This window comes from Chiloscyllium plagiosum, chromosome 6 (assembly GCF_004010195.1).
Source record: "Chiloscyllium plagiosum isolate BGI_BamShark_2017 chromosome 6, ASM401019v2, whole genome shotgun sequence".
Taxonomy (NCBI): domain Eukaryota; kingdom Metazoa; phylum Chordata; class Chondrichthyes; order Orectolobiformes; family Hemiscylliidae; genus Chiloscyllium; species Chiloscyllium plagiosum.
The window spans coordinates 12,438,593-12,452,669 of NC_057715.1; the positions used below are offsets into that span (position 1 = coordinate 12,438,593).

The 14,077-nt window shown below is 40.9% G+C and overlaps 1 protein-coding gene across 8 annotated transcripts in view; it reads left to right on the plus strand.

The window, feature by feature from the left end:
- LOC122550461 (nectin-3-like) overlaps nt 1-14,077 on the plus strand; it is a 110,790-nt gene that overhangs the window by 69,035 nt on the left and 27,678 nt on the right. For 5 of the 8 annotated variants that reach the window (XM_043691210.1, XM_043691204.1, XM_043691207.1 and 2 more), the window contains one exon: nt 9,499-9,535. In XM_043691210.1, coding sequence (XP_043547145.1) covers nt 9,499-9,535 — 37 coding nt within the window. Of the gene's footprint in view, nt 1-9,429; nt 9,536-12,528; nt 12,603-14,077 lie in introns of all 8 variants that reach the window. The other 3 variants (XR_006311861.1, XM_043691205.1, XM_043691206.1) reach the window with 2 other exon arrangements.

Sequence of the window (14,077 nt, forward strand, 5' to 3'; positions counted from 1 at the left end):
TGAGGGTTTGGTTCAGAAAATGAAGGAAGCATATGTCAGGTATAGACAGGATAGATCGAGTGAATTCTGACAGTATAAAGGCAGTAGGAGTATATTTAGGGGGAAATTGTTCTTTATACAGATGAACTGAATGACTTTGTGTTATGCAGTTATCATTGGATTATTCACTGTCACCTTCCAACTCAGTGTTGTTAAATGTAATCTTTACTTAGTTGTTCGTTTACAACAATTCATTTCCTGAATTTACTTTTTTCCCAAAAAAACTAAATTCTTTTCTGCAATTTTCTAAGAGGATTAATTCACCCCCTCTCACTTGATCTTGAAAGTGTTATAATGTAATTGGATGTCCTGACACATACCCAGGATGCTATTAATTAGAACACACTAATACAATTACATGGTGAGTTTCTCCAGCAGAAGTTGAAGATCCCATTAATCCATGCTGTACAGGACTGTCCATAAGCAGAGAGGTCTTGCAGTTTATTTGTATTTTACAACGGAGGTTTCCATTGTCATCTGAGTCTTTTTTCACCATTTCTTTCTCTGGTTTCCTCAAGGTAAGTAATAAAATTTTTTCATCTTTCATTTGAATAAATATCTTTCATTTGGAGATGCTGGTGTTGGACTGGTATACAAAGTGAAAAATCACGCAACACCAGGTTATAGTCCAACATGTTTAATTGGAAGCACACTAGCTTTCAGAGCGTCGCTCCTTCATCAGGTGATAGTGGAGGACACAATTCTAAGGCACAGCATTTATAGCAAAACTTTACAGTGTGATGTAACTGAAATTATACATTGAAAAATACCTTGATTGTCTGTTGAGTCTTTCGTTTGTTCAAATACAATGATAGTTTCACTTCTTTCATGTGTAAATCACAAAACCTTTTTTTAAAAGTTGCATTCTCAGGTTAGCTGTAACAATGGGCTTAAGTTAGACAATATGTTGAAGGTGTTAGCCCCCTGTGTTCTCTCTGCATGCCATGATGTTTAGATTGATTCTAATCTAAAAAGTGAGAAAACAAGAGTTTTACATGAATTCATGCAATTTTTGAGCAAACTACAATGTAACTCTGCAAGTACAAATTCGCCCCACAAAATATGTGTGCATCTGGGTCTTTGTCTGTCTGTGTGTGCGTATCTGGGGGTGGGAGGTTGTGAGTGTCTGTGAGAGAGAGTGTATATGTGTGTGCATGAGTGTAGAGTGGTCGAAGTCTCTGAGGGTGTGTGTGTAGTGCAATGGTGGTCACCTGTAATGTGACATGAAGCCAAGGTCCCGGTTGAGGCCGTCCTTATGGATACCGAATTTAGCTATCAGCCTCTGCTCGGCCACTTTTCTCCTTTTCTGTACTGCCTGTCCCGAAGTCCACTTTGGAGGATGGTCACCCGAAGGTCCGAGGCTGAATGTCCTGGACCACCGAAGTGTTTCCCAACTGGAAGGGAACCCTCCTGTCTGTTGATTGTCGTGCGGTGTCCATTCATCCGTTGTCGTAGCCTTTGCTCGGTTTCCCCAATGTACCATGCCTCCGGGCATCCTTGCCTGCAACGTATAAGATAGATAAGTTGACTGAGTCACATGAGTACCTGCCACATACATGGTGGGAGGTGTCCCCACGCATAATGGTGGTGTCCATGTCCACACTCTGACACGTCTTGCAGCGCATACCGTGACAGTGTGATATGGAGTTGTCCTGAGAGCCGGGCAGGTTGCTATGAACAATGATCTGTTTGAGGTTTGGCGGTTGGTTAAAGGCAAGTAGTGGAGGTGTGAGAAAGGTCTTGGGGAGGTGCTCATCCTCATTGATAATGTGTTGCAGGTCACGAAGAACATGGCATAGTTTTTCAGCTCCTGGGAAGTACTGAACAATGAAGGGTACCCTGTTGGTTGCAGCCCGTGTCTGTCTCCTGAGGAGGTCATTATAGTTCTTGCTGTGGCACGTCGGAACTGGCAGTCGATGAGTTGGGCATTGTACCGTGTTCTTGTGAGGGCATCCCTGAGTACTTCCAGGTGCCCGTCCCATTCCTCCTCACCTGAGCAAATCCAGTGTTCGCGTTGGGCTTGTCCATAGGGAATGGCTGTTTTAATATGTTTTGGATGGAAGCTGGAGAAGTGTAGCATTGTGAGGTTGTCTGTGGGTTTGCAGTAGAGTGTGATGCTGAGGTGTCCACCCTTGATGGAGATGCATGTGTCCAAGAATGAGACAGATAGTCGAGAGTAGTCCATGGTGAGTTTGAGGATGGGTGAAGTGTTCCCAGTTTCATTTGACTGAGAGGATGGACTGCAAAACGTAGGTGTCATTGTGATGTCTAATTTGAACTAGGTGCAGTGTTTGATGTTGGTTAATCATTCAGAAAGGATCATGACATCTGAATGTTCTAAACTACACTTCTTTGTCTCAATTTAGCTCCTCCGACTGTTACCATCCAAACATATCCAGACTTTTCTCTGATTGACTGCAGGAAACGCCTCATTGTCATCTGTACAGCAGTAAATGCAAAACCAGCCGCCAGTATCACTTGGAAAGCCCCTTTTGGTGTACGTACCAATGAAAGTATTGGGCCTCCTGCTGAAAATGGGACTGTGACTGTCTCTAACTGGTTTCAACTGTGTCTGAATAAATCGCTTCATGGGCAGAAGATTGTCTGTGTTGTGGAACATCCAACCCTCAATGCTTCAAAACACGTTCCTCATCTGCTGACTATTGACTGTAATTACAATTCTATCCTATTTTTCATTATATTTGTGTTAATATTTGTAGGAAATACACAATGAGGTGCAAGAGTGAAATAGAATTTGTTATGGCTCCATTTTAGCTGTACAACTGTGGGGCTATTAAAAAAGCAGAAGCCACTTCTTTTACTCCTTCCTGTTGTGCCTCCACATTCACCTTTTTCGAACAAGCAAGCAGGACACCCAGAGGAAGGAATCGGCAAGCTGTGTGAAATATACAGCCTAGATTTGACAATGGTGTCAGAACGTATTCTGCTGTATTAACTGGGGCTTGAATGAGGAGGTAGCTATGACAAATTTACTGTGAAGTGAAATCCTCAGGGAATTGAATCCTGAAATAGAAAAATACATTTTAAGCCTACGTTGTAAAGGAAGAGGCATGAGCATTTTGGTGTTTTTACAAGCATATGACAAAACTCCAATATACTGCCCCCACCTTGATGTCAAATTTCCTTCACCTCTAACTGCCAGACTCCATCACCATGTGTACATTAAACTACTCTCCTGCCAGTTACAAGATGCACTGCAGAAATTCACCAAAGATCCTCAGACAGCACCTTCCAAACCCGTTACTACTTCCACATAGAAATTTAAGGGCAGCAAAAAAACATGGGAACACCATGTCCTTCAAGTTACCCTCCAAGTCACTCACCATCTTGATTTGGAAATGTATTGCAATTCCTTCACTGTCACTGAGTCAAGATCCTGGAATTCCCTCCGTACCAGTATTGTGGGTCAACTCATAGCAGGTGGACTGCAGCGGCTCAAGAAGGCAGCTCACCACTACTTTCTCAAGGGCAACTAGGGACAGGCAATAAATGCTGGCAAGCCAGTCACACCCACATCCCACAAATGAGTAAAGAAAAAAAAATTGTTTGTGCTGTTCCTGAATGTCTACCAGCTCCACTGTATTACAGATATCTGTAGTGTTTAATTTTGCTGAGGCTCTGTTGTAAAGCTCAGCGGTGCCTCTTGATCTCTGGCCTTGCTAGGTCCATGTGATACTCTGCACCCTTCCCATCTATCCATTAACATCAGAGCCATAGAACAATGTGACTCATTGTTTACAAGTCTCTGAGCATGAATTTGTTCTCCATTCTTTATCTGCAGCTGAAAATGTGTTGCTGGAAAAGCGCAGCAGGTCAGGCAGCATCCAGGGAACAGGAGAATCGACGTTTCGGGCATAAGCCCTTCTTCAGGAATGGGGTCTTTATCTGCAGCCCTGCAATTTTTGTTCTTATGTAATTCTGTATTCTTTATTGAGAAACTTCCCACCCATTAAATAGTCTTCCACCTCTTACACTAAAGTTACCCAAATCATAACCCTGAGTAAAAAATACTCATGTCCTTTTTAATGGTTTTGCCAATTACCTGATAGATGTACCCTCGACAGTTCCCCTGCCAGAGGAAACATTCCTTCCAATTGACCCAATTTAAATCTCCTCCAATTATTTTTAACATTCCTTTTACATCTGCCCTTTGTTACAATCTCCGTAGAGACCTACAACTTGTAAAAGGAGATTGGAATTCAAGTTGATAGGTAAAAAAAATGAAACTTGTTTACATTTTTGAACCTATATACTGCAAAACAACTTACAATTTAAATTCCTGAGAGGAATATTCCTGTTTTGTACTTATAACTCATCAAGTTCTCCATGGAATTACAGTCCCTTTAGCAGAATCCACATTTGCTCCCAGATTCCAAAGACTTTCCATATCTCCCTTTTGCCGAATAATAACTTTGAGGAACCATATCCTGGGACTTCCTACAGTTACTGTTGAGTTTTTTTCAATCTATCAACAACATTAATACTTCTTCTGAGAACTATTCCTACCCTGATCATGCTAGAATACATATTTTAGAGTTTCTGCAATGGTGCAGTAAGTTTAACTCAAGACCATCTCCCTCACATAACAGGCTATGGAAGCTTGCAAAGACAGGCTGCCTATACTCTCATCTGACCGTATATAACTGGAGAATTCCTGTGATATTCATAGGTTGGTGGAGAAGCTTGTAACCTCATTAACTGGGTATCTTGTGAGCAGTGATAACTAGCTCCTTGAGAAACTGCCTTGCTTCAATTTGGAAGCAATTAAACAACTATGGCATAATTATAAAATCATAGAGATGTACAGCATGGAAACGGACTCTTCATCCAACTTGTCCATGCCGATCAGATATCCTAAATTAATCCACTTCCTTTGCCAGCACTTGGCCCTAAACTCTTCCATTTGATATGCCCACCTAGATGCCTCTTAAATGTTGTAATTGCACCAGCCTCCACTACCGCTTCTGGCAGCTCATTTCATACATGCACCACCCTCTGTGTGAAAAAGTTGTCCCTTAGGTCCCTTTTAAATCTTTACCCGCCCTCTAGTTCCAAAAGATGTTTTAAATTTGGTGTCTTCAACACCTTTCTGTGATGTTTTGAGATCCAAAAATTGCTTATTGGAAACTCAGAAGTGACTGCCATTGTTTCCAAGCATAAATAGCGTACACCTTCTCAGTAAACCATCTGAGCATTCCTTTGATCTCTAACAGTAGAAGCTTTGATGGTCAAATTCACTTCAGAATAAGAGACTTTCATTTGCTAGAAATTTAAAGCTGCACTCCCAAAGTATAGTAAGTTTACATCTCTTAATCATAATGCCTTGTACTGTTGCAGCAAATGGAAACAGCCATAATCTAATCACTCTCTGCATGAATTAAGAGCCTCATTCTTGCCCTGTTCTGATCAATCTCCTTTATGTGCTGTCTCAAGATTTCCTCGGGTGAGGGACCGGACATGGGAATAGTTCATCAGCTGAGGTTTCAATTGTGTTTTGTAATGATTTGTATTAGCCTCTATAATCTTATAATCTGTGTTTATTTCTGGAACAAAGAATTAAGGATTCCATGGGCTAGAAATTGGGTTGCCTTGGTCTGGGTTGCAATTTGCACTGTGTCTGCATGCATTAAGATCAAGGTGATGGACACATAACTCACAACTAGATCATTACATGGGCAGAGTATTTCCTGTGTTGTGAAATATCCAACCCTTAATGTTTCAAAATAAATTTCTTATAAGCCGAATGCTTGCTCTAATTACACCTCTCCATGACTGTAGCTTTTGGCTGTGTGGGTCTCACACTACCTTTTCCTGTGTTGTGAAATATCCAACCCTTAATGTTTCAAAATAAATTTATTATAAGCCAAATGCTTGCTCTAATTACACCTCTCCATGACTGTAGCTTTTGGCTGTGGGGCCTCACACTACCTCTACTGACAGCAGGGGCGAAGGCCACATTGTTCACTTATTATGTAGTTAACTAGCCTTTTCTAAAAGGCAATCTGTGATGAGAGTTAGGTTCAAAACGAGATGAGTGGAAACTACTTTTCTCAGTGTTGAGAATCTGTGGAACTCACTGCCCCAGAGTGCAGTACAGGCTGAATTAATCAACAGATTTAAGAAAAAATAGATATGTTTCTGATGAAAAGTGGGATGGAGAGCAGGCAGAAGATTGGAGTTGAGACTAGGATAAGATCAGTCATGATCATGTTAAATGGCAGGGCGGGCTTGAAGGGTTGAGTGTTGAGAATCTGTGGAACTCACTGCCCCAGAGTGCAGTACTGGCTGAATTAATCAACAGATTTAAGAAAAAATAGATATGTTTCTGATGAAAAGTGGGATAAAAGGCGATGGAGAGCAGGCAGAAGATTGGAGTTGAGACTAGGATAAGATCAGTCATGATCATGTTAAATGGCAGGGCGGGCTTGAAGGGTTGAATTGCCTCCTCCTCCTAATTCCTATATTCCAGTCTTGTCATGCTGTTCAACTCACCACACTCCCATCATTTGCCCAGCAACATTTCCTGACACTCGGGAATCTCATCCAACTTCCAGATGCCTCATCTCACACATCAGTCTGAACCTTCTGTGTTCCTGCTTTCAAATACCCAATGCTTAACACCTACACAATCTCAGCAGTCCATGTTCTGATCCCAGTTCTGCATAAGCTTCAATGGAAATGCTTAGAGTGTGAGCTTTTGCAATCTTTCTGGCAGTGTGTCTATCTTATATACATCATTGAAATTTCCAAAAAGCAAATGCAGCAGTTCAACTATAGAGGTCTGCAAGTTTATGAAAATTATTGTTGTAGCAATGTACAATGGGGATTTGAAATGTCCAACATAATTAATCTTTGGAATGTGGGTGTTGCTGGTGAGGCTAAATTTATTGACATCTCTTGTTAATCTTGAGTTGTGGTGAGCCACCTTATCGAAACTGCTGCAGTACAAATGGAAAAGGTGCTACATTGATACAACTAAGTTACAGGATTTTGGCGCAAAGAAAAATAGCAATATGTTGAAATCAAGATGGACCAATTGTTCAGATTAAGTTTTCACTTACTTTTATTGGATTTGCTTCACTCATTGAAAAACTTTGGGGTTATTTTTCAACTTCATCACCAAACCATATTGAACGTTCCTGTTTTTAATTAATTTGCACAGAATAGAAGAAAAATCGAGTCACAGTAACGTTGGCAACTGCAATTCTTTTGGTAATTTTCAAAGAAATATTGACAATTTAAGTTTGTAAAAACATGTCTTGTATTTTCTTTTTCTTATTTCAGATTTGTACAATGTTTTGCTTTTGTTACTAAAATAGGGGAAGTGTGATTGTAACTTCCCAGCATTCACTGAGTGGGCGATTACTCTGCAGCAAGAACTTACAGTATGTTTTATTATTTCATCTGTGACAATACTATGGCTTTAAGAGGTGTATTTTATCCTGATATTTTGCTGAAGAGAGGTTTTAAGACCAAGGTACTGAGTTGTCTATTTGGATCCACAGCTTGTGAGACCTTGGCGTTCTTTTTAAAGTTGGAACAATAGTATCAGCCTGAATGGATGGGGTCAAGCTCCCACACTGCCAAGACCTTTTAGATTTTCAGTATCAGTCACTGGGTCTTGAAACTGGGTGGATGCTCTCGTATATCACTCCTGCTATTCTCTGAGTTTTCTCTCAATGTTTTTTCGTCTTGAGATTGGAGAATTGCCTGTGAGATAATTGATTTTTCTGAACTTGCATTGGCCAAGGGTGTTAATTGTATATTACTATATTGGACCAGTTAATTAGTAGTTAAGTGATCTATTATTTTGTTAAGTTTTCTAATGGAGTTAAATTATTCCAGTCTGGTAGCTTGACCAAATCCAACTGTATCTGGAATGCAGTGCCTGACACTTACCTTTTAAAGATGAAAGTGTGTTGCTGGAAAAGCGCAGCAGGTCAGGCAGCATCCAAGGAGCAGGAGAATCGACGTTTCGGGCATGAGCCCTTCTTCAGCTCATGCCCGAAACGTCAATTCTCCTGCTCCTTGGATGCTGCCTGACCTGCTGCGCTTTTCCAGCAACACATTTCAGCTCTGACCTCCAGCATCTGCAGTCCTCACTTACCTTTTAAAATAAGAAAAAGTTAGGCTCGAGTCTATCTTCTGAATATATTTTGAGGGGTTTGGCCTGGTCCATAACACGTCCCATTGTGAAACTCCAATCCATTATGAGCCAAGTCAATCACAGCTTTCATAACTTAATCCTGGTTTTATTTTGTGCTTCATGTGCTGTCTTGGTTTCTTACCAATAGGCAAACATTGCAATTTATCAGAGACTGGTTAATTGACAGTTTCCAGTAACTCTGGAATTATTCAGCCTCTAAATAATAATGCCTCTGCTGCAATATTAGGAAATGAATGAGATTTTTGAAATTGGCATTTGTGTTCACATTTTCTGCATCTGTTACTTCTATTGCTATTTCTTTTTTGTGTCTTTTGTATTGCTCTTTAATTTTGATTGTCTTCTGTAAACGAATGCAAGTTCCAGCGTTGCTATGTCTCCTCTATTTCAGCATGGAAGGATAGTAGCCTTCTGATCATTTGTCACACCAGCCAAGCGCCAGGATTATCTCAGTTTCTGAGCTCTGAGCTTTACTATCTCTTCCACCTCCTCCCACACGTGCCGCAACACTCCACTTGACCAGAACCCTGTCCTGTTGGTAAGCAGAAATGTATGGAAGGAAAAGATATGCTCTGAAAATGCCTGTTCAACTTTCTAACACTTGTTTATCGTTATAAATTTTCATTAATCATCCTTGACGCATGGCAACATGTGACACACAAACGCAAAGCAGAAGGCGGCTTCAAGTCTACTCCACCAAGATCATGACTGAACTGATTGTCGTTTCACTTACACATTCCCGCCCACACCCCAACCAAACATTGACTCCGTTGTTTCTCAACACATTCCACAAATACCATCTTGACTGCACTAATTAATAGAGGATTTTTAATATTTCATTCAGGATATGAGTATCGCTGACTAAACTGTCTGCCATTGCCTTCGGGCATATTCAAAGAAGGAGAGACAGAGAGAGAAGTTGAAATTAATCTTGGGTGTAGCACAAAGCTGGTAATAGCAAGTTTGCAATATATTTTACACTCCATAAAATGTTCCTTAACAAAAAGAAGATAAGGGAATATGGAATCTCGGGATTAGAATTGCATTCATCAAGTGGCAGATAACCACTAGGACAATGGGCCAAAAAGCATGTTCTGAAATTTTGATGCATCCTGATCATCTTTCCTTAAATGTGCATGTCTGAATTACTGATTGTGTTTTTAATGATTTCAAAAATTCAATTCTCTTGAAAAATATTTTTTCAGACATTTCATCAGCTTTTATTGACTATCAGAGGACTGAAGATGGCGGATTATACCTGATTTGTATTGCAGATGCTAATCCACTTCCGACTGAATTCATCTGGACAAAGTAAGAACATTTCTGTTTTATTACCCAAATACTAGGAGGAGCTGGCATTGCAGCAAAAATACACTACAGGCTTCACATTCATGTGACGATCAGTTCAACCAATTTCTGCCTTGTACAATTCTCTAGCCTTTCAAATCACAATCCAGTAACCTGTGCAAATTCTGGAATGGGAGCACTGACCATTTGCAAATTTCTAACCTGAGCTCCCATTCGGCGAAACTCTGTCAAAGTACTCAATTGTAAACTTCACTGCAATGTTTCTTGCACTTTGGAGCTGAGATTAAATTCATATGTAGTGAAATTCTGCTGCTCTCTGCTGAGTGCAAATGGTTTGCTCACTCCCTGCTTTCTAATGGTGCGGACTCCCAACATAAAATTCCACTAAATTCTACACCTGATAATCACAATAAAGATGGAGTTAGTAGACATTTGGAGACGTCTCCATCCTAAGGGCAGAGATTTTACATTCTTTTCCAATCCTCATAAATGCCACACAAGGATTAATTATTTCCTAACTCCCGCAACCTTTTTGGATTTGGTGGTATGCTGTTCGATTGTGAATATTGCCATCTCTGATCATGCAGCGGTGTAATTAACGGTTAACATTAAGGGTGATGCAAAGGGCTCACGGTACTGGAGAATGGATCCCTTCATCCTCAAGGACAGCAAGTTTGTAGAATACTTCTCCAGGGAATTTGAAGCTTTTTTGGCCACCAACTCAGGTACACCTAGTAATCCATCCATTCTTTGGGAGACTGCTATGGCCTATGCGAGAGGGATAATTATCTCATATTCTGTCAGTCAGAAGGGAGAGCAGCAGTGTCTGCTTGAAGTACAATTGAAAGCAATTGAGACGGCTTAAACAGTCGACAGTCAGTGACTAAGCTGCAGCGGATCACAGCTCTCCAATCCACCTTAAACCTATCCTCACACATACAGCAAGGAAGGAACTTTCCTTTGCGAAGCAGATGCTGTTTGATGATAAGTCAGGTAAATACTTGGCATATTTGGTCAGGAAGAAGAATGCCTCCTAGTCTATTGCTTCTATCAGGGAAGGGAACAGGACTCTTACTTACGATGCTAAAAAGATCAATGAGACATTTTGGAGATTTTACTCTGAACTTTACCAGTCTGAATGCTGTGAGGACAGACTGGATAAGATGGAGTCTTTTTTAGGAATTTGGATCTTCCTGATGTGTCTGCTGAACAAGCATCTCTCCTTAGTGCTCATTAACAGCTCAAGACTTACAGGAGATGGTGAGGCAACTTCAAAGTTGGATGGTGCCCGGCCCTGATGGCTTGCCCAGTGAATTTTATAAAGAATTTGTAGGCATACTGTTGGGGCCAACTCTAGATACGTATAACTATTCATATAGTCAGGGTTGCCTCCTGACATCCTTGAGAGAGGCTAATATCTCTCTTATCCTCAAGAAAGGGTAGATCCCGGAAAACTGTTTTTTACCGATCCATCTCGCTTTTAATCTCTGATTTTAAAATTTTGTCTAAGACTGTAGCATTGTGGTTGGAAAGGGTGTTGCCTTCTATTGTTGAGGAGGATCAGACGGGCCTTATAAAGGGTCACAGATCCTCTAATAATGTTAGGAGACTGCTTAACATGATTCAAGTATGTCAGCAACAGTCAGTTCAAGGGTTGGTGGTTTCCTTGGACTCTGAGAAGACATTTGATCAGTTGGAATGGCTGTATCTTTTTTATACACTGGAGCAGTTTGGCCTGGGTGAAGTGTTTACTCGATGAGCAGCAGTGTCTGCTTGAAGTACAATTGAAAGCAATTGAGACGGCTTAAACAGTAGACAGTCAGTGACTAAGCTGCAGCGGATCACAGCTCTCCGATCCACCTATCCTCATGCATACAGCAAGGAAGGAACTTTCCTTTGCGAAGCAGATGCTGTTTTTTGATAAGTCAGGTAAATATTTGGCATATTTGGTCAGGAAGAAGAATGCCTCCTAGTCTATTGCTTCTATCAGGGAAGGAATAGGACTCTTACCTACGATGCTAAAAAGATCAATGAGACATTTTGGAGATTTTACTCTGAACTTTACCAGTCTGAATGCTGTGAGGACAGACTGGATAAGATGGAGTCTTCTTTTAGGAATTTGGATCTTCCTGATTTGTCTGCTGAACAAGCATCTCTCCTTAGTGCTCCGTTAGCAGCTCACGACATACAGGAGATGGTGAGGCAACTTCAAAGTTGGATGGTGCCTGGCCCTGATGGTTTGCCCAGTGAATTTTATAAAGAATTTGTAGGCATACTGTTGGGGCCAATTGTAGATACGTATAACTATTCATATAGTCAGGGTTGCCTCCTGACATCCTTGAGAGAGGCTAATATCTCTCTTATCCTCAAGAAAGGGTAGATCCCGGAAAACTGTTTTTTACCGATCCATCTCGCTTTTAATCTCTGATTTTAAAATTTTGTCTAAGACTGTAGCATTGTGGTTGGAAAGGGTGTTGCCTTCTATTGTTGAGGAGGATCAGACGGGCCTTATAAAGGGTCACAGATCCTCTAATAATGTTAGGAGACTGCTTAACATGATTCAAGTATGTCAGCAACAGTCAGTTCAAGGGTTGGTGGTTTCCTTGGACTCTGAGAAGACATTTGATCAGTTGGAATGGCTGTATCTTTTTTATACACTGGAGCAGTTTGGCCTGGGTGAAGTGTTTACTCGATTGGTAAGAGTCCTTTACAGTAATCCTCTGGCAGCTGTTCTCACTAATGGTATACGGTCTGATAATTTTAACATCGGTAGGGGCAGTCAGCAAGGCTGTCCCCTCTCATCTTTACTCTTCACATTGGTGATTCAGCTGCTGGCAGTGGCCATTCGTGGGGACCCCAATATAACTGCCCAAAGGTAGGGTCGAAGGTGTATCAGATTACATTATATGCAGATGATGTTCTCATTTTTCTTTTGAATTTGGCAGTTTCGGTGCCCTATTTGGTACAATGTATTAATTCATTTGGCTTTTTCTCAGGTTACAAGATCAATTTTTCAAAACCGGAATCTATGCCTATGGAAGTGGTCTTAGGGGAATACCAGGTGTTGAAGGTGGGTTCCCCTTTAAGTAGGCACAGGGAAGTTTTCTTTATTTGGGTCTCTCTGTTACCCTAGTTTTGATCAGTAATTTATGGCTACTTTTGTTCATTTGTTTGACAAGATTAAACAAGATCTTCAAAGATAGGGGGCCCTTCCAATATCATGGCTCAATCAAGCTGCTCTTTTTAAAATGAATGTTCTTCATTGCTTACTATTCAGTCTGTAGATGTTTCCCTTTTTCCTTGACAAATGTTTCGAAAGTTAAGTGGTTGGTTTAGTTCTTTTATTTGGCACCATAAGATGCCCCTTATCAAGCTTACAAAGTTGCAAATGCTCCAGGGGTTAGGCGGAGTGGATCTCCCGGACATCACAAGATATCAGTTGAGCTCCCTTCTATCTTTTGTGAGTGATTGGGCCTGTGGGGACTCATCATCGATGTAGTTGGACATTGAGGTCTCCCAGGCAAAGTGTCCTCTTATTAACTTGTTGTTTCTGGACAAAATGAGGACAGTTGCAGAACATTGCCACAATCCAATATTTATTAATACTGTCAAAGCATGGAGGGCAATGAGACAGATGAAGAGTAATATGTCTAAAACATCTTTCCATACTCCCATAGTTGGTATGCCAGGTTTTCAACCAAGGACAATGGATCCCATGTTTAAATCCTGAGTGGATATGGGAGTTTAGGTGATCTGTTTGAAAATGAAACTTTGATGTAATTTGATCAAATAACTCGTAAGGATGGATTATCAAGTAGGAACCTCTTCCGTTTTGCTTAGATCAGAGATTTTATCTGAAAAGAGACTATACTTCTGATTGAGGGTTATAGATCTGATATGGAAAAGAGGGTGCTTCATGCGAAGAGCACCCTTTCAGTGAGTACTCTCTGTCATTTGTTGGCAGGAGGTTCCTTGGCATGGGAGAGAGAGTCGGGGTGGAGATCACTCCAGAAACTTGGGAGGACATTTGTGAGAATGTGAGGAAGATTTCAAAATGTAATAGGACCCATGCTGTGCAGTTAATGATTCTTCAGAGGGCTCAGATATCTTGCAAAAATTTAAGCAGAGAGCATCTTCAAGGTGCCTTAAGTGTAAAATAAATGAGGTAACCTCACTCTTTGTTTGTGGTATTGCGCCAGGCTCTGAGCATATTGAAGCGCTGTGGCAGGAGTAATGGAGAGGGTCTTGGGGACAGAAGTCAAGGTGGATCCAGTTTCTCCTGGGTTGACCGAATTTATCTCCCTTAGATATACATGGGAAAAAGAGTTTTAACATCCTCACTTTTTGTGCAAGTCTGAGAACCCCCTGGGTCTATTGGGGTGACATAAGTTAATTATGGGCCACATTCCTTTGGACTTGCTTACAAACATGGTGTACCAGAAAATAGACAATTTTTATAAGATGTGGCAGCACTTTCTGAATTATTTGGAAGAGGATCTGTCCGCCATTTATATTAGGGCTTTTGCCTAGTCATGATGGTTTAGT